This window comes from Artemia franciscana, unplaced genomic scaffold (assembly GCF_032884065.1).
Source record: "Artemia franciscana unplaced genomic scaffold, ASM3288406v1 PGA_scaffold_27, whole genome shotgun sequence".
Classification (NCBI taxonomy): domain Eukaryota; kingdom Metazoa; phylum Arthropoda; class Branchiopoda; order Anostraca; family Artemiidae; genus Artemia; species Artemia franciscana.
In genome coordinates, this window is record NW_027062657.1 from 9,575 (window position 1) to 29,918 (window position 20,344).

At 35.1% G+C, this 20,344-nt stretch overlaps 1 protein-coding gene across 3 annotated transcripts in view; it reads left to right on the forward strand.

The window, feature by feature from the left end:
- The first annotated feature begins 247 nt into the window (after positions 1 to 247).
- The window catches only part of LOC136041549 (uncharacterized), a 34,995-nt gene continuing 14,898 nt past the window's right edge, over positions 248 to 20,344 (forward strand). For 2 of the 3 annotated variants that reach the window (XM_065726238.1, XM_065726239.1), the window contains exons 1-3: positions 248 to 495; positions 9,369 to 9,547; positions 14,296 to 14,528. In XM_065726238.1, coding sequence (XP_065582310.1) covers positions 9,374 to 9,547; positions 14,296 to 14,528 — 407 coding nt within the window. In that variant the 5' untranslated portion in view covers positions 248 to 495; positions 9,369 to 9,373. The remainder of the gene's footprint in view (positions 496 to 9,368; positions 9,548 to 14,295; positions 14,529 to 20,344) is intronic. The other variant, XM_065726240.1, reaches the window with a different exon arrangement.

The window sequence follows — 20,344 nt, forward strand, 5'->3', positions numbered from 1 at the left end:
ATAGCATTGACGTCACAATCCTCAAATAATCTTTTTATTTGGGGGTTATAAAGTGCCAGCCCACGGACAAGTAATCCTGAGCGTTTGTGGGGATAATCCGACTAACCTCTGACGTCATATGTGTCTCAAAAAACGCTTGGATTAATCAGATTAGTAATCGGACAAGTAAACAAACGCACCCTCTATGGTAGGCAAAACAGACTCGGCAACACAGATTGAACGTTGTTGCACGAGGAAACAAATTAATTTGGTGTTCTTGAATTCATGCTCTTGAGCTAGGCTGGTACTTAGGCTGGTAACTGCTGGTATCAAAAGATATACTTCAAGAAATCTGAGCAGATACACATCATATAAGACAAACCAGCTCCATAGCTCTGTCGATCCCACAGAGTGAGCCAAAAGGAAAAGGGCTAAATAGTATCGACTGAAAAGCACGTTTGCTGAATAAGAAGAAGACGAAGAAGATGCTCTTGAGCTAGGCTACAAAAAGCAAATGTATAGTTCTTCTTTAAATACTATTAAATGATTTTTCTCCATGTCAAAGTCTTGAATTAGGGCTATTGAGGAGTAAACAAGTTTAGAAAACAGTTCTTAGTTGGCCTACTTTGCAACAGCATATGTTGACTAGCCTAATTGTAGCCAACACATTTAGACTCCAACTCCACTATATGTATGCACTAGAGTAATCTAGGCAGAAATTTATTTACATTATCTGTCCCTACAGGAGTCCATGTAGTCAATTACTGAAACAATAAAACAGAATCATGCATAAGAAACAGAAATTAGACCCAGCAACTGCCAACACAGAGTTGGCTAGCAGGCCTAATGACAATGTAAAGTGTCCAAACTTCCAATAAAGTTTGTTTTTAAAAATAAATAGAAGTACAAATTATAATAAAAAGTAACAAAGAAATGTATTTTAAAGTCTAGACCAGATAAAAATAGACCAGACCAGATAAAAATAGCTAAACTTCTTGAAGAAAGCAACACCCAATAATCTGACCATTAAGCAAAATGTGTACCCAACATCAATAAATATAGTACAAACAGGACATTGTCAGTCCTGTAGGCACTGAATTGTCAGTCAAAAAACCAAGAATTGTTAGTGAGCACTGAATACCTCCCTCTCATTGGTGCCAGTGACCATATCTGCCATAACTTGCTGTTTAGTCAACAAACAAAAAACTTTAATAAACAAACTTACACTAACTACTACAAAATCAGGAAGATATAACAGGTAGTAGAATGGGACCAAGTGATTGTCAAGGGAGACATTGAGCTACTTTAAGAACTATGCTCCAAGCTTAGAGGACATTCACTTCAAGTTCATTCCTGAAGACACCAAAAACACTGCCATGCCTTAACCAGCCTATTAATATGGTTTTGAACAGTAAGCAGAAGGATTTTTCAAAGTATTTTATATGCAAATGCACACACCACTGGGATCATTTTGCATGAGCAAGGAATAAACCAAGGCAACTGACTAGGCACTTCATTGCTGATTATGAAGATAACTTGGTATTGAACATCAAAGACAACCCAAAGAGATTCTGAAGATGCATATCTCTTAAAGATAAGAGTAGAGAAACTATTTCATTCCTGCTCAATCCTGAAGGAAAAGCTGGAAAATTTGGAGGACATTGCATATTTTCTGAACAACACATGTGCATCCAACTTCTGGTGGACCCCCCTGATCAGCCACAGTACCCTGCTCCCAGTGCAAAAAATTATGACACTATGGACAAGATTTAAAAAAAGGCTGAATAAATTACACCCTGACAAAGCCAAAGGCCTAGGCAGTATACATCCCAGGCTCCTTAAAGAACTTGCAGATATAGTAGCCAAGCCACTATGTTCACTATTCAAGCTGTCCCTTCAGACTAGTAGCCTATCTGCAGATTGATGGACAGTCATAATTACTCCAATATTCAAGAAAGGATCTAGAACCCAGTCTGAGAACTTTTGTTCTCAGACTGGGAACAAAGACAATGACAATCAGATAGACAATGATGTTGCCTTATGAATCCATAGCCTCCTCTCTGATAAAATCCAGATTGTTCTTGTATATGATGAAAGAGGTGACCTCTTCTTCTCAATACCAGTTAATGTTAAGAGTTACATCCCCCAAGGGACCAAACTAGGCCCAACACTGTTTAACTTTTATTTAAATGACACTCCTGGGGTGGGCAAGAATGGCTTGGAACTTTATGCAGATGATTCCAAACTCTTTGGTCCAGGTGCTGGTATGCCCATTCGAAATGACAAGTAAGAGTGTGATCTTGGGGTAATCATTGACAATAAGCTTAAATTTCATAGTCACTGTCAGAACCAAGCAGCTAAGGTAAACAAGGTTCTTGGTTTGATCAAGTGTTCAGTGACAAGCTTCCAACTGAAAGTTATCCAGAAGCTTTATGCAGCCCTTGCTTGTCCCCATCTTGAGTTTGGCATTTTTGTTGCCACTAAGCACTTTAAGTGTGACATGATGATACTTGGGATGGAGCAACAAAGCTCCCTTTTGCCAAACAACAAATCTCCTGGAAGTAACAACTAGAAATGCTTTAATTGCCTACCCTAATGTACTGTAGAAAGAGATGAGATGTCATCCTTGCATTTAAGATGATGACCAGTTACACCATTAAGCCCATTTTGAATCACAGTGAATACATGGGAGCACAAGAAACCCTGTAAAACTGCATAAAAATTTAGCAGAAAGCATGAGGAGTCCAATTTCTTCAACAATTATGTCATTCCAGTGGGGAATTCGCCCAGCAAATCTACTGTATCAATCAGTTGGAAGCTTCAAGATTGGTGTTGACTTTAATTAGAGCAGCAAGTCATGGACGATGTAGTGGGACAAACCAGTATCATCTGGCAGGGTCTATTAGATGACACCCACCCCTTTTAGTACTCAAAAATGCCCAGTCAGCAATACATCTAGTGACACCCAATAATAAAACCAAACTGTCCTGTATATATGTAAATAGTGATGATCCACTCATAAACTATGACATGAACTCTGACTCATAGTTACAGGTTCTTCCACCTTAGTTGCTAGAAGTTGTGATTTAAGGCAATTTAATGTAGCAGAACCAGGCAAATAGAACTGTCTGTCCAGATGTTAATTCTTGTGAGTTCTGCTAGCTTAGTTCAAATATGTTCTTTAAAATATTAAACAAGATTCATTTATAGAATGATTGTTTGCCCTAACTTGAAGTAAACAAATTCTAAAGATTAGCAATTTTTATAGACTTTGACATGCTGTATACTGCTGCTTTCAAGCATAGAAGAGAACTTGCTGGACAGCAAGAAGTCCCCTGGAGCTTCAGTTGAATGGGGGATTTGTGCAATTCTGGGCCCATCTTGGTCACACTATACTTTTACACACTTGGTGATGCTCTTCTATCAGCAAGAGTTCAATCCTTCCTCAAGCAATCTCAATCCTATTACTTCAAAGTCATTATATATTCATGCTTACACACAATATCAAGGAGGCACACTCGTGCCTCTTTAAAGAGGCGAACCACAGCAATGTTAAGCGATCTTCGGTTCCAGTGGTCGCAGAGGGATGGGGAGGGATGCATTTCGTAGCCCAAGCTCCAACTAAGAAACCTGCCAAATTTCATCCCCCTCCAACTTTTTCTTCATGGGGAAAATCTGGCCGAAAGTTTCGACCTCCCAACCCCCCCCCCCCCTTTAACGTTGTCTGATCGGGCTGAAATTCACAAGTTAAGGTCCCCTAGGGCCCAGGAGCTTATCCGCGAAATTTCAGCTCGATCCGATAACTCCTTCCCTGTTTTCCAGAAACCACGCATAGCCACTTAATGCTCATGTTCTCCTTTTGTTTTTTTTTGCCACGCCTACAGGTCACAGCCGACATCGGATCTGGGTGTACGAAGACTCATTCGACGCGGAATTCTCTAAGTAATTTTGCTTGAAAGTTTTGTCAGAAAATCTTAACCCCCCGATATTCTAGCTTAGAAAAACCCCATTTCCCCATAAGAGCCCATGTTAAGTTTTTTGTTGTTAAAAGTTACGAATTTCAACATCAAGTGTATCAAAATGATCAGCTCGACATGGTGAAACTGACTGAAAGCTTCAAAAAATTCTGTCTTAATCCGTAAAATTTTTATTTGAGAAAAATGACAGAAACCCTATTTTTTCTGCCACGCCTACAGGTCACAGCCGACATCGGACCATGGATTGTAGAAAAACGTACAGAAATAATATGAAAAAAAACTTCGTTTTCTTAAAGAGTTAAAGAGGCTGCATCCCAAAGTCGAACCTTAAAACGTACAGGAATTAGGAGAGGCAGTTGGGGGTTGCCGCCCCCCAAACCCCCCGCTTTTAAAGACTCTTTTGTACAGGTTTTTTGTTGTGGGGGGCTGCCGCCCCCTAACCCCCCGCTCTTGGCTTCGGAAAGGCCCTCTTTTAATTAACAAAGAATACAAAACAGGTTTTTGTTTGCTACCCTACCCCCACCCCCAGCTCTTAGCTTGTGTGCTCTGTGTCTGGAAAACAGTTTCAATAATTATGTTAAAATGTAAATGGAGTGGTCAACTTCATTGTTACTAATAACTAGTTTCGGCGCAATGGTTCTCCTTTCCTCTTGTGTTTGACATTTTTCGAAGTTATTCCATTATTCATTCATTTCAATTTTTTGTTAATTAAAAGAGGGCCTTTCCGAAGCCAAGAGCGGAGGGTTAGGTGGCGGCAGCCCCCCACAACAAAAAACCTGTACAAAAGAGTCTTTAAAAGCGGGGGGTTTGGGGGGTGGCAGCCCCCCAACTGCCTCTCCTAATTCCTGTACGTTTTAAGGTTCGACTTTGGGATGCAGCCTCTTTAACTCTTTAAGAAAACGAAGTTTTTTTTCATATTATACTGCTATGGAGGGGCAGGCCATAATAGATAACTTTGCTAGGAAGATGTTTTTGAGCCCCAAAGAAACGGTACCAAAACAAACTAAAGAATTATTCTAGAAGAATTATCCTTCAATCAGAATCTTTTGCAAATACTGTAATGTTTACTAGGTTTTAATATCCCCAAGGGGTGACACACCTCACAGTCACCCTGCAATGCCATTTACAGCCATGGTTCCAGTTAGACAAACTTGTCAAAGGGCCACACTGATGGCACTATGGCGTCATGCAAGCAGAATTCTCTTTTAAGGAATTGGGACAGAATACAGAGCTTATGACAGAACAGAGAATCCATACAATCTCATAAAACTGGAACATCTCCAACCAATTACATCCAGCTTAGATAAAATAAAATATTTATTTCAAAAAAATCTCTTATCACAGACCCAGAAAGGGCCAAATTTGGACTTTGGAGTCTACAAATCAGATGGTTGTACTAAAACTGGCAAAAATGCAAAAACCAACAATGAAAAGAAAAATCATAATGAATAATCATTTATGAGTCAGTAATTAAACTATAATAATTTATTTAAAAAGATAAAAACTAATAAGCAAATAAATGCAACAACCTAGGCAGCATCATCAGCCAATAAACAAAAGAGAGAAACTAGTGGGATATTTTATTCATTTTTTCTGTGATGAAGGGGACAAATTTTTTTCATATCTGGAAGTAAAGCAGCAAATGGGGGACAAAATAGGGATGGGCTCAAAAACAGCTTGAGGTGGCTGTAATCTGGCTGGGGAATGACATTTGGGGAAAATACTTGCCATCTGAGGGTTTGTTATTGCATTTCTTTTGCAAAACAGAGGCACAAGAAAACGCCCTGCACTCAAGGGTTAATCTGGGAGCAGAGAGTATGGCACCCTGTCTTCTTTGAAAATTATTTGCAAGATTCTTTTTTGGATTGATTCAGTTTTTTTCCAATTCTATGTAAGAGAGACCAGGGTGCCAAACTGGATTAGCGTATTCAAGATGCAGGCAGACATAAGATGTGTAAATCCTTAAGGAGTGGGAAGGGGGATGCTAAATTTATTTACAAGCTTAAGGAGGGCAATAGACACATTAGCTCTATGGATAACGTCTTTAATGTGGATATCCCACTTTAAATTTGAAGAAATTGTGATGCAAAGTAGTTTAAATGAGAACCCAGAAATTTCAGGAGGGATAGGATTAAGAAAACAGGGTAAGGATTTGTGGAAACTAATTGGCATTATCATACATTTAGAGGGGTTATTTCAAGAAATTTTTTAAAGGGACTAAATGGTTTCCATTTTCCTGCATTTCCAATGGCATAATGCTTCTCGTTTGTCATATACTGATGATATCTTTAATATCAGCTGAACTATTAAACAACTTTCTGAAATTTTTGAATCAGCAAGATGATTACCTAAATTTTGGTCTTGAATTTGACACAGGGAAATACAGGCTCCTAGTTTTCAACTGGTGTAAAAGTAGCCCTGTTCCATCAATAGCTCTTGGTTCCTCTATAGTTCAGCCAGTAGAAAATATCACATATCTTGGCCTTCCAATCAGTCCAACTCTCTCTCTTGCACTTGACAACATCTGATGACTCAAGCCTTTTGCAGAATTGCCCATGCTTATTTATCCTTAGTTTCTGTGAAATTGTGCTTCAATTGGCATATTTTTGCACCTCTTTTTAATTCATTTACCCTTCCCCACATTCTATATGTTGTCATTTTTGGGAAATATTTTACTAAATGTGATAACATAAAAGTTTACTCCTTTTTCTTCAGGCTTGCTAAATATCTGCTTCAATTTCCTCAATGGTTACCAAATTTTAGGATAGTTCAGAGGCTTGGAGTAGCTGGCCCCAAAGAAACTGTTTTTCAATGAATAAAAACATAATGCAAAGACAGCTAACCATCCTTGGTACCAGCTACTGCTGCATTGCATGTAGTTAAGAGTTGTATATTTTAATGTCATGTGTTTATGATTTAGTTATTATTATTTTCTTTTTGTTTTGATTCTTTTGGTTTCTGCTACTAATGTGCTGTGTCTAGCTGAGAGTTGTAAGTTTGCCTTTAATATATGTATTATTTTGTTACCATGTTACCATTCCAGCTCCTGAAAAGGTCACTAGATCTCGTAATTTCTGTTCTATAAAGCCTTCTTCCAATATTCTGTTACTATTGACTCAGCTTCAACATTGCTTGTTATTGTAATTTTAGAGTCATAGGTGCTCAGGGTCCGTCAATCATGCAGGACTTCTTCCAGTTAATTAATTTGTTTTTAGACACAGAACATAGTTTGCATAATTTTCTCATTTGTGTTAAGAAGGGAGAGAATGCTTAATTTGTTTTTAAATTTTTTTGTTAAATTCCATGTCTTACAAAAAATTAAAAATACCCTTGGAAAATAACCATTAAAATCGTCAGTTCAAAATACTTATCAAGACTAGGTTTATTTGGAAATAATACTATCAAAAATGAGCAAGTCTTTATAACTTTGGGTCTTGTCCTGGTTCATGGGCCACCTTTTTGATTAAAATGTTGCTGATAAATTGTGATGTAGTTGTGTATTCGTTCTGCTCTAATGAACCTCGGGGGTCAAAAAGGGGATTAATTAGACCATGCGAAAGCATTTGGCTTTTGAATGACATGATTGTTGTATTACTCCATGTCAAGTTTTCTCTATATTTGGCTACAGTGATTTTTTTTTTTTTTTTTTTTTTTTTTGAGAAAGACTGATTTCTCTTATTCAGTTCTTGGCAAAATGCCCATTGACAATAGCTTACTACGTTTTTACGTTAACGTACTACAAAATAACTTATACGGCACGTATAAAAATCTGATTGCATAGTTTTGTTGACTATTTCCGACTACCCAGAACTATAAATAGTACTGCTCGATACTCAATATTTATACAATTATTATCCTTTTAGGTCTGTAAATATGTTCAGTTGTTTTTGCGAGAGCCTCAGGTTCTTCCATAGGAGTCTTGGATTCTAAGGATTTTTTCTGGTAGTTTCTTAAAAAAAAATTGAATAACTTTTATAAGTAAAAGGGCTATGTAGAGGTAGAACTCGGTTTTATTTTATTTATTTCTTTTGTTGTCTAAATGTATTTGCTTTATTTGCCTGTGCCTCCAACTTTAGTTTATATGAGCAGGATATTGCTGTTTCCAAGATATGACTTTTTATAGCACTTCTTGTATAAATTATTCCCAATAACCATTACTATATGTAAACAATGGTCAAAATTTGTAACATGCAGCCCCTCCCCAGGAGCTCTGGGGGATTGAGTCGTCCCCAAAGACATAGTTATTAGGTTTTTTGACTATGCTGAACAAAATGGCTATTTCAAAATTTTTATCCGGTGACTTCCGAAAAAAATTATTTTGGGTATACATTTTTGCAGATAAGAGCTTGAAGCCTCTATAGAATAGGAAGTTATTCGTGCTTATTAGGTATTTCATTTGCAAACAAGAGAATTTGGAGAATTAATTGAGTATTGATTAGATATTAGAAGTACAAAGTAAATCCATTGAACAATCCTCAGAGGATATAGCCCACTACCTTAATACCTACCAACTTAATCCCTACCGAGGTGTAATGGACTACTTATTTTCTATTTTCTTTTAGTTAGCTTCCTGTATGATTTGTTTGATCGAATAATGAATCTATGGGCGATAACATGAAAAATCACCAGATTTAGAAAAAAACCTAGAAATTCTTTAAAAATCCAGGGGACTTTAAAAATCCTTATATCCCTAAATGAAAAAGCCTTCCCCTAACAGACCTCAAAAATCCCTGTTATAGGGGGAAAATCCCTAGAATGGAAACATTGGACACAATGCTATCAATCTCAAGAAAGACACCATATTGTGTTTTGATGCTTCAAACCTTGAAGTTACCTTTGTTTTGAAATAGATGGCCCTGATGCATCCACTGTTGGGACCATTACATAATGTCCTAATTTGCTTTGAAACGAAAAAATATAATGCAGTATGTTTGCTACAATATTTTTCACCACAACTAATGAGATTTCAATATATTATTCTTATTTATAATAGATGTGTTATTCTACATAAGTTATAACTCTTGCTCTAATACTCCTCCCTACGGCTTATTCCCTCGGATACGCTATAAAATTATGGAAAACCCCAAAATAACTCGGGGTTTTACTAGTCAAGTAAACTTTTTCTGTGTGTATTTTACGTGGTATGTAATTACTAAATAAATGGGCTCGGAAAATGGAAATTAAAGTTGGCTGCTCTTTAAATCAGGATTTGATATTACACATTGTTGACTCTCCCCTCTATGCATAGCATGTTCAAATTTACAAGTTTAAATTCTGTATTGAGATCCAATTGAGTTTTATTCCAAAACAAAAAACCTTGAAAAAAAATATCGTTTCCTCTTTTGAGAGGGTAATTATTTGACAATATGCGTAAACTGTTAAAAATTTGTTTCATATTAATCATCATTTTAGGTCAAATGCTTGTCGATTGGCTTTTGAGTGAATTGGACGAACTGAATTATCAAAGACATTCCCTTGTGCAACTGGAAGTTCGACAGCTGATTATTAATTTCTACACTATGCTTTTGCATGCTGGGGCTATAAGACCTGTTGAGGATGGTAACATCAACGGGGTGGATATGGACTTCGAGGTACGGTGCTTACTGGTTTCTCACGACTCCAAAATGTCTAGTATCTAAAGGTAGCTTGGTTTAATTTTACGTTAAATACAAAAATAACGAAATATTATAGTTGCATTTAATGTGAAAACTTTTTTTCTTTTTTTAAAAGTCATTTTTTATTATTGACTGTTGAACAAGAAATTGAAATAAACCCCAACAGGAACTGAAAATTTGGCATTGGGTCAGCTATGGCCTTTATTTCAGCGGTTGAAATAATACTGACAAAATGGTTGCCTTAGCAAACTAGTCATTACCATGCAAAATAGGCTCTTCAAAACTGCACAATGCCGCTAGACTTTGGCCGCAGAATATTAAAACCGATTGATTCGTAGACAAAAAATGAGGAAGTTCGGGACAATGTATATAATAACCTGTTTTTCTATTTCTAGAAAAAGAACTAAAAACATGAAAAATAAAATGATTGAATATGAGATCCCTGATAACTGAGATCCAAGTTTTTCATTAGATCTCAATCATCAGTGTTGTAATTTTGTCAAAATCCTGGGAAAGGGGGGGGGGGGGAAGTTGTAGCCAATTTTTCCAAATCCAGTGAAAATGGCAATGAAAACAGAAAAATGAGCCATAAAGTACCACAAAGGCAAGGATATACTAAAGAAAACTGACCTATTTCTCTTGGATGCTTGAATTATACAGGCTTATCTTAGTTATTAAGATTTTTAGTAGAAAATAAATTTCAGCTGGGAATGGGGGTAAACTGGGACCTCGAGGATGCTGTTCCCCCCCCCCCCTTTTGGCCTATAGCAAATTACGCCCCTGTTAAACATGTAATATCTTTTGAAACACTATGTTGCATTTATATTGATCCTAAACTCCAGTTAGTTTACCAGTAAATTACGGAATAAATGTGGTGGGATAAGTAGCTAACGCGGTTAAGTCATCAGGATATCAGTGTCATCTGGTATTGAAAACGCCAAAAACTTGGCGTCTTTCAAGCTTTGGAATAACACCATAAAGGCAAGGATATACTAAAGAAAATTTACCTGTTTCTCTGGATGCATGAATTAAACAGGCCTATCTTAGTTATTACAAGATTATTAGTAGAAAATAAATTTCAGCTGGGAGGAGGGGGTAAACTAGGCTGGAGGAGTCAGTTGCCCCCCCCTGGCCCATAGTAAATTACGCCCCTGTTAAACATGTAATATCTTTTGAAAAATTATTCAGATAATTTTCACTACCATACGAAATTTTAACTTAATAAATTATTTACTTAGAATTGACTTTTCTTCCTAAATATTGACTCAAAAGAGAATCTGTGAAAGAGAAATATCAAATTTTAGCTGCAAGCTAAAGCACTATTGTTTGTTTCTTTAAATAATCAAAAAATTACTTACTTGAAATCATATTTTCTTCCTTCATGCTGACTTAAAAGAGAACCTGAAAAAGAGAAATAGCAAATAATAGTCAAAAGCTAAAGCACAATTGTTTTTCTTTAAATAATTGTAAATTGCTAACGTGAAACTGAAATTTCTTCCTCCATGTTCAATCAAAAAAAAAGAAAAAAAAACTAGTGAAAAAGAGAAATGTTGAATATTAAACCTAAGCTAAACGAAAAGTTTTTTGTCTTAATCTCATCGCGTTGATACCCCCTCATTTTGTTCTATTTAAAGTCTTAGCATTTTATTGAAAACAATAAGGTTTAAGAAGGCTGGAGATGGTGGTTTAAGAAGGCCTCTATATACAGTGCTTTATTGACGATTTTCCAGCATTATGGAACTATCCCAGCTCTGGTTATTATCAAAAGTAACTTCCTTAGAAACCGAGAATGCTGAAGTCTTTCCTATTTGGAAAACACTTGTTAAGTTTTTGTGAAACCCGTCTTATTTTAGTTCAAAGAAATGTTTCAAGTTAAGGCTTGGGATTTAGCTTAAAATGACATAGTTTGCTAAGATTCAGAATACTTATTTCATTCTGCTAAATTTTTTAACAGTAATGTTTTGTATAAGTGTAAAGAGGACCTTTGGATGAAAATTTCCAAACTTCAAGATTTGAACCTGGATTCAAAAAGGATATTACTATAGGTCAACGGTCTGACGTCTAGTCCGACACATTTAAATCTTAAATTATTTGCTATCTTTTGTGGAATAAGAAGATTTTAACCTAAGCTGAAAAAAATATGTTTACTAAGTAGCGATTGCTTGAAGGTAGTTTGTACGTGTAACGTTACACCTGGACTTGCCTATTGCATTTCTCTGTAGGAGGAGGGATAATATGTTAAAATACTAATGGGGATTGAAATTTAAACTAATTAAATGAACTAATGGGTTAAAATTTTAGGCATCTGGAAAGGGGTATGAAACACTATTCTGTAAATATGAAGAAAGCATGAATCACTTTAAATTTCATAGATTAGATAGATTGTTTTTTTATTCTTAAGTTGTTTGTTATTAACTTGGATATCATTTGTGAAATAGATATTCAGATCGTATGCTCACGAAAAAAAGATATGTATTATCTTATTTTTCTCTTATATTCTCTTATTTATTAATAAAAAAAAATGTAGATGTCAGACAAAACTGAAACGGAATATGGGCGTAATCTTTAACAGCATTTTACGTACAAGGCAAAACAGCCCCCATTGAAGAGGATATTTTGTACAAAGGATTTAAGCTGTCTAGCAAAATGTGCAAACGGAAGGCTACAAGTAAATTCTATTGCACGCGGAACGCAAAATGCTATCAATGACAAGGAAGACATCACATTGTTATTATATGCTTCAAATCTATAAAAGTTATCTTTGTTTTGAAATAGATAGCGCTCTTGTATTTGCCATGGTCTAACTTGTGTTAAAAGTAAAACATGTAACATGTTGGCTTCAAAATAAAAACTAAAAGAAACAAATCTATTTTTCACTATAACTAATGATTTTGAATAGATATATTATTTTATGAATAGATGCAAATAGCGTTTCTTTGTATGAATCGTTCTATTTTTTTTATTGATTATTTGTTTCTAATTTTCAGTTCTCTGTTGAAAAATAATAAAAAAAATTGAAAAAGGGGAAACACACCTTAAAAGTCATAGAATGTCACACCATCGCATTCAGCATATCAGAGAACCCTATCGTAGAAGTTTCAAGCTCCTATCTACAAAAACGTAGAACTTCATATTTTTTGCCAGAAGATCTATCACGGGTTTGTGTTTATTTGTTTGTTTTTTGTTTTTGCTTTTTTGTTTTTCTCAAGGGTGATCATATCGACCCAGTGGTCCTAGAATGTCGTGAGAGGGTTCATTCTAACGCAAATTAAAAGTTATAATGCCCTTTTTAATTGACCAAGAAATTTAGGGGCACCTAGTCCCCCTCCCACGCTCATTTTTTCCAAACGTCGACAGACAAAATTTTGAATTAGCCATGTTGCTCAACATAGTCGAAAAACATGATAACTATGTTTTTGGGGATGACTTACTCCCTCGCAGTCATGGGGAGAGTGACTGCAAGTTACAAATTTTATATACAGTAATGGTGATTGGGTAGTACACATACTTTTTCAGGGGGATTATTTTGGTTTGGGGGGGGGGGGAGTTGGCTACGCGGGAGGATTTTCATGGAGGAAGAGAAATTCCATGAAGGGGGTGCAGGGTTTTCTAGCATTATTTAAAAAAAGACAATGGAAAAATAAATATGAAAAAGTTTTTTCAACTGAAAGTAAGGAGCAGCATTAAAGCTTAAAACGATCAGAAATTTTCACACATATAAGGGGTTCGTCTCCTCCTAAATACCTCGCTCTTTACCCTAAAGCATTTTTAGCAATTTCAACTGATCAATTCCAACTGGTCATTTTTAAAGAATTGGGTCAAAATTTAAGCTTTAGTATAAAGAGCGAGGTATTAACAAGGGGGCAAACCCCCTCATATACGTAATACAATATCAGAATATAGGAGTTCGTTACGTAATTTAAGTCGTAAGTTACGTATATTTTTTACTAAAAAAACGTTCGTTAAAAGTTAAAAGTTCTACTTGCCTTTTTAAGTAACCAAAAAATTTGAGGGCAACTTGGCCTCCTCCCAAACCCTTTTTTCTCAAAATCGTCCTATCAAAACTAAGATAAAGCCATTTAGCCCCCCCCCCACCTCCGAAAAAATATGCAAATTTTGTTTAATTATTCATATGCGGAGAGCCAAAATCAAACATGCATAAATTAAAAAACATTCAAACACTAAATTTAAAAACAATATGTTTTTTTTAACTGAAAGTAAGGAGCGACATTAAAACTTAAAACGAACAGAAATTATTCCGCGTATGAAAGGGACTGTTCTCTCCTTAACGCCACGCTCTTTGCGCTTAAGTTTTTACTGTTTTAAAAAGTAGAACTGAGAGAAAGAGTCAAACTTTAGCGTAAAGAGCGAGGCGTCGAGGAGGGAACAGCACCTTTCATACGCAGAGTAATTTCTGTTCGTTTAAAGTTTTAATGTCGCTCCATACTTTCGGTTAAAAAAAACTTGTTTTTGTTCTGTGGAAGTTTTCTTGCACTCTGTTAAATATTTTCCTGTTGGACACCCCTAATACTTCTAATTAAAAATTTCACCCACCTCCCCATGGATAGCTTGAAGGGGGAGGTTGACTCCTCCCTGGTTTTGCAAAGTTGTATAAGCCGTATAATAGTTGTATAAGCCAAGACCTCATTGAGGTCTATGACATTTATTAAATTTATACAGACATTTATATGAAAATGAGTTTCCAATATAATTGATATTTATAGGCGGCGACGGAAATACTCAAAATCAAACACCAATGGTACAGCCATCCTATCAGATGGTGCAAAGAGGAACACCATCAAGGAATAGTATCTAGCCGATGGTGCAGTCTCAGACATGCTCAATGTATGCATAGCCCATATCTGGTGCTTTTCCACCTCACATTACAAATCAACTTCCTCATGTCTCGCTGCCCACTCCTTGGGCAATTAGTAATCAGTCACCCTTCCTCTACCCAGTAAGATCTAATTTCTAAATCTGTTGAACATAATCTATTTGAACAATTTGACTAACAAAATAAGAGATAATTGTTGACGTATGTCATTGCTTATAAGTGTCCTTATGCTTTCTTTGATTTTTTTTTGTGACTATAAGACGGAAACCTCGATGCTTAGTTACATTTTAATTTGGCGAACTTGCAAAAGAGGTAAACAACAAACTGTAGCATATTATAATGTTTCTAAAATAAATTAAATGTTTCTAAATTCAGGCCTAGCTTAAGTGTTTTAGTACTCAAACACAAACCAATTTAAATGTTGGGTTGAGGGGACAAAATTTATTAAATTTGGCAGGGGTGGGGGGGGGGCAATTTGCCTTTTTTTAATCTAACGGGTGGTAGATGACCTTCCCATAGAACAGTGCAGAAAGATCTACCATCCTATGGGGATGTACCTACCATCTTTGTAAATATTCTTTTTTTTTGCTACTACGCTTTTTTTACCTAGCTTAAGTGTTTTAGTACTCAAACACAAACCAATTTAAATGTTGGGTTGAGGGGACAAAATTTATTAAGTTTGGCAGGGGTGGGGGGGGGACAATTTGTCTCTTTTTTTTAATCTGACGGGTGGTAGATGACCTTCCCATAGAACAGTGCAGAAAGGTCTACCATCCTATGGGGATGTACCTACCATCTTTGCAAATATTCTTTTTTTTGCTACTACAAGCCTTGGAAAGCTCAATACTTTGTTACATTTCAATTTAGAAAACTTTCAAATACTAATTGTTAATTACTACTTTTTGTCCATAGATTTTGAAAATTACGCTTTTTAAGTATTTTTATCGTAATTTATTTTTTATATAACAATGTGCCCCCCGTAGTTTTTTAAATATGGTTTATTTTGTATATTCATTTAAGAAAACAAAATAAATAAATATGGGTACTTATCTGAACAATTTGCCATATTCTATGGGTTTCAGCAAAGAATAGACTCAGACCAAGTTATTGTGGGTAATCCCCTGAAAACGAGAAAATAGTGATTTAGTCGACTTCAAAATTTCCTTGATTTGTTTTAAGTTATGTGTAAACAATCTGTATCTGGTAAAAGTGATATTTACCTTGTCATTACTACCTTATCACACTTGCAAGTAAATTTGTCTAATTTTTATTAGACAATTTAAGTCCGGGTTTTGCTGTAGTTTCCTGTTCTCAGGTTATATGAGGAATAAAGGTAAAAAGTTTTTATATAAGCGCAGCTTATTTTTATCAATTACTACGAAGGAATCAATGTAACCTAAAACGAACAAAATTAAAAAGAGTAGCTACAGCTAACAAAATTAACAGATACTACTATGGATTAATAGATGCAATCTAAAGTAAACAAAAATTTAAAGGACTAGAAAATTGCAAAATAAGATTGAAGCTACCACATCCCCAAGCCCTCCAAAGGCCACAGTGTCGTTTAGTATCTTCTCTGTCTTGATCTGCCTTGCCTCATCATAAAGACAAATTCTAAGTCTGTCGAGGGGTTGTGAGGGGTTGTTCACGATGGTGCACTTATGGTCAAATATGTGAGCAATTTAGAGCTATGGATGATTATCTGTACTAGTTCACTTCTATATTTACAAGTCTAATTCCCTTGATGTGGGTTGTTTGTTGCGAATGATGAATACACTTGCCCTCTCTGACTTGTGTTGAAAAATCAGTGTCCATGTACTCTCCCTAAAATAAGTTCCTTCTAATTTAGCAAAAATCTACCATGATTATGGTATTGTAGCCCTTATTTTTTCATTTTGGGCTCTGCAATGAAGTCTTTTGGCCAATCCCGCGTCCCATTTTATCACTGACGAACACTATCTCATAGAGGAGGTTTTCTAATTCTGTTTTATATGTTTTACACGCTAATAGTAGGTTTTTTCTTTTAAAATACCTTAGGATTTGCCTTCCAGACTTATTCTGAGACACTCCCCCCAAGAAAAGTTTGAGATATTGCTCTCCCAAAATAAAATTTTATAGTTTCACCCTCACTTCTCCTTCGACGAGAAGCCCTGTCTCCTCCCAATGTTTTTTTGGTATGCTATTTACTTTTTAACATTTATCTCTCCTTATTTTCACGGACAAAACGTAAATTTTCAGTATTTAGTTTTTGAAATATAGTGTTAAGGCTACAGAAGTCCAGGGTCCTGTTTCCTTCTGAATTGTTTTTTTTTCCAATATTTTGGTGAGGTTAAGAGAGAATTCGAAAAGAATCGATTTCTTAATACCCGTTAATTGATGCTCCAATGCTCCAATTTTTGGGTCACTTAAAAAGGGCACCAGAAAAACTACCGCAAATAAATCAAAACCAAAACAAATAGAAATTACAATAAATAGCCGAGTCGAACTCAAAACTAGCAGAAACTAACATGGTTAGGGCTCACAAGTCCTATGCCTTCTCAAGGCCAGAACATAATTTGCGCTCTAATGAAAGAATACAAAAGAATATGTGTTTTCAGTTTAATATACATATGCTCATGTTTATTGTTTAAAATTTTAATAATTTTATATTTATTAAAGTTATTACAGTCAAAATGTTTAATTTTATTCAGTAAAGTGCAAATTATTTTCTGGCCTTGAGTTGGCGTATAGGCTGTGAGTCTTAATCATTTTATTTTCTGCTTGTTTTGAGTGATATTGAGTGTGTATATTTAAGTAATATTGAGTGATATTAGAGTAACTTGTAGTGATATTACGCTTGGTAGATTATTTGATTTTGTTTGTGCTCACTTTTGGTTTAATGGAGTTCTTTACTTTTCCTTGAAAAACTTATTTTGTGGAAACATTTTTTAGTAAATTGTCAGTAATTAACGGAAATATATTGGGAAAAAAATATTTCCTTTAGATCTTTTTTTTAAAGAAACGATGAGACTGATGCCTTTCAAAATTTGCGAAGGGTGGGATAAATTTTATCCATGAAAACTTAAAAAAGACTATTTTCAAAATTGTTGCTGGTGTCCCAGCAATTACACTGTACATTAGGGTTGTTTTTCCATTTTTTAGATGGAAATCTTAAAAAAATGGCACAGAAGTCTTCTTTTGTGTATCAAGGTGTTCGGGTAGTACATTTTTGGAGGGGGGAGGGGTAGACTCAATATCATTTTATGTCTGAAATTCCTCTCACAAATTGAAGTTTGGTCTCCTAGTACTGCTTATTAAAACTGATAACCATAGGAAAAGAGTATAGGATGGCACTGCTTATATGTGCATGTGGTTTTGTAACCTTTCAGCTATGCTGAACAAATGGATATCTCAAAATTTTGATCGATCTATTTTTGAGAAAAAAGGGACGTGTGAGTGGGGCTGGTTGCCCTCCAATTATTTCGGTCACATGAAATAGAACACTATAACCTTTAATTTCCGTTCAAGTGAGCCGTCTCCTGATGTTTTAGGACTATCGGTTTGGTACGATCATCCCTGAGAAAAAACACATCCGTGATCTTTCTTCTGGCAAAAAATTAAAAAAATTTCGTTTTTGCAGATAAGAGCTTGAAACCTCTATAGAATAGGAAGTTATTCGTGCTTATTAGATATTTCAATTGTAAACAAGAAAATTTGGAGAATTAATTGAGTATTGATTAGATATTAGAAGTAAAAAGTGAAACCATTAAACAATTCCCAGAGGATATAGCCCACTCCCTACCGACTTCAGTCATCAATCTTTTACTGATTTAACCGATCTAGCTATATTACAAATCTTATTATGAAAAGCACCAAGTCCAATTTCCTTTTTCAATAACTTCTTTTTTTTATTCGAAAATTATATTTAATGGCTAGCTACCTTCTTTTTTTCAATAACTCCATTTCTGATCCATTTGCTGATGTAGAGGGTCTATCCATATCCAGTCCACTTTCAAAGGTTTTAGGAGAAAAGAAAATCTAATTTGGAAGTGATAGAATATTGAGGAAAAAAACAAAACATGAAGAAAAATTGACCTGAGCAAATGTTGTGAAATAGGAAATATAGAACATATTCGTAATTTTGCAATTAACTAGGTTCGCTTATGAACTTGATGATAACGCTCTGAGGTCTTCATCTGATATAATGCGAAATCGGAAGTTTCGAAGGCGGTATATTTGCATAAATACTAATTTGACTCATATTCGGAGGCTTAATGGACCGCTTATTTTCAATTTTTTTTTTTCTATTAGTTAGCTATTTGATCGAACAATGAATCTATGGGCAATAACGTGAAAAATCACCAGATTTATAAAAAACCTAGAAATTCCTTAAAAATCCAGGAGACTTTAAAAATCCCTAAATGAAAAAGCCTTCTCCTAACAAACCTCAAAAATACCTATTATAGGGGGAAAATCTTCAGAATGGAAACACTGGACACAATACTATCAATCTCGAGAAAGGCACCATATTGTGTTTCGATGCTTCAAAGCTCGAAGTTGCCTTTATTTTGAAATAGATGTCGCAGATGCATCCAATGTTGGGACCATTACATAATTTTCTAATTTGCATTGAAACGAAAAAATATAATGCAGTATGTTTGCTGCAATATTTTTCACCACAACTAATGACATTTCAATATCTTATTCTTATTTATAATAGATGTGTTATTCTGCATAAGTTATAAATGTTGCTCTAATACTCCTCCCAACAGCTTATTCCTTCGGATGCGCTACAAAATTATGGAAAACCCCAAAATAACTCGGGGGTTTACTAGTCTAGTAAACTAAACTAGTCTAGTATCCAACATTATGGAACTATCCCAGCTCTGGTTATTATCAAAAGTAACTTCCTTAGAAACCTAGAATGCTGAAGTCTTTCCCATTTGGAAAACACTTGTTAAGTTTTTTTGTGGAATCCGTCTTATTTTAGTTCAAAGAAATGTTGGAAGTTAAGGCTTGGGATTTAGCTTAAAATGACATACTTTGCTAAGATTCAGAATAATTATTTTATTTTGCTAAATTTTTCAAAAGTAAAGTTTTGAATAAGTGCAAAGATGACCTTCGGATGAAAATTTCCAAACTTCAAGATTTGAACCTGGATTTTAAAAATGATATTACTATAGATCAAGGGTCTGATTTCCAGTCCGACACATTTAAATCTTAAATTATTTGCTCTGTTTTATGGAATAAGAAAATTTAAACCTAAGCATAAAGAAATATATTTACCAAGTAGAAATTGCTGAAAGGTAGTTCATACGTGCCACGTTGCACCCGGACTTGCCTATTGCATTTCTCTGTAGGAGGAGGGATACATGTCAAAATACTAATGGGGATTGAGTTAAGATTTTAGGCATCTGGAAAAGGGTATGAAACATGATGCTATAAGTATGAAGAAAGCATGAACTACTTTAAATTTCATAGATTAGATAGATTTTTTTTATTCTTATGTTGTTTGTTATTAACTTTGATATCATTTGTGAAATGTTACATTTTTTTAAACATGTTTTTTGAACTGAAAGTAAGGAGCGACATTAAAACTTAAAGCGAATAGAAAGTATTCTGCGTATGAAAGAGACTGTATCCTCCTTAACGCCACGCTCTTTGCGCTAAAGTTTTTTACTGTTTTAAAAAGTAGAATGAAAGAGTCAAACTTTAGCGTAAAGAGCGAGGTGTTGAGGAGGGAACAGTACCTTTCATACGCGGAGTAATTTCTATTCGTTTGAAGTTTTAATGTCACTCCTTACTTTCAGTTAAAAAAACTTTTTTTCTTTCTTTTTTTTTAATCTAGATAGAATGGAAAGTATCTTGTTCTGGTATACATGCAGACAAAAATTAATTAGATTTATGAGAAGGATAGTGTTTCTAAGAACAAGTTTACGAAAATACTATTATAGGTCATT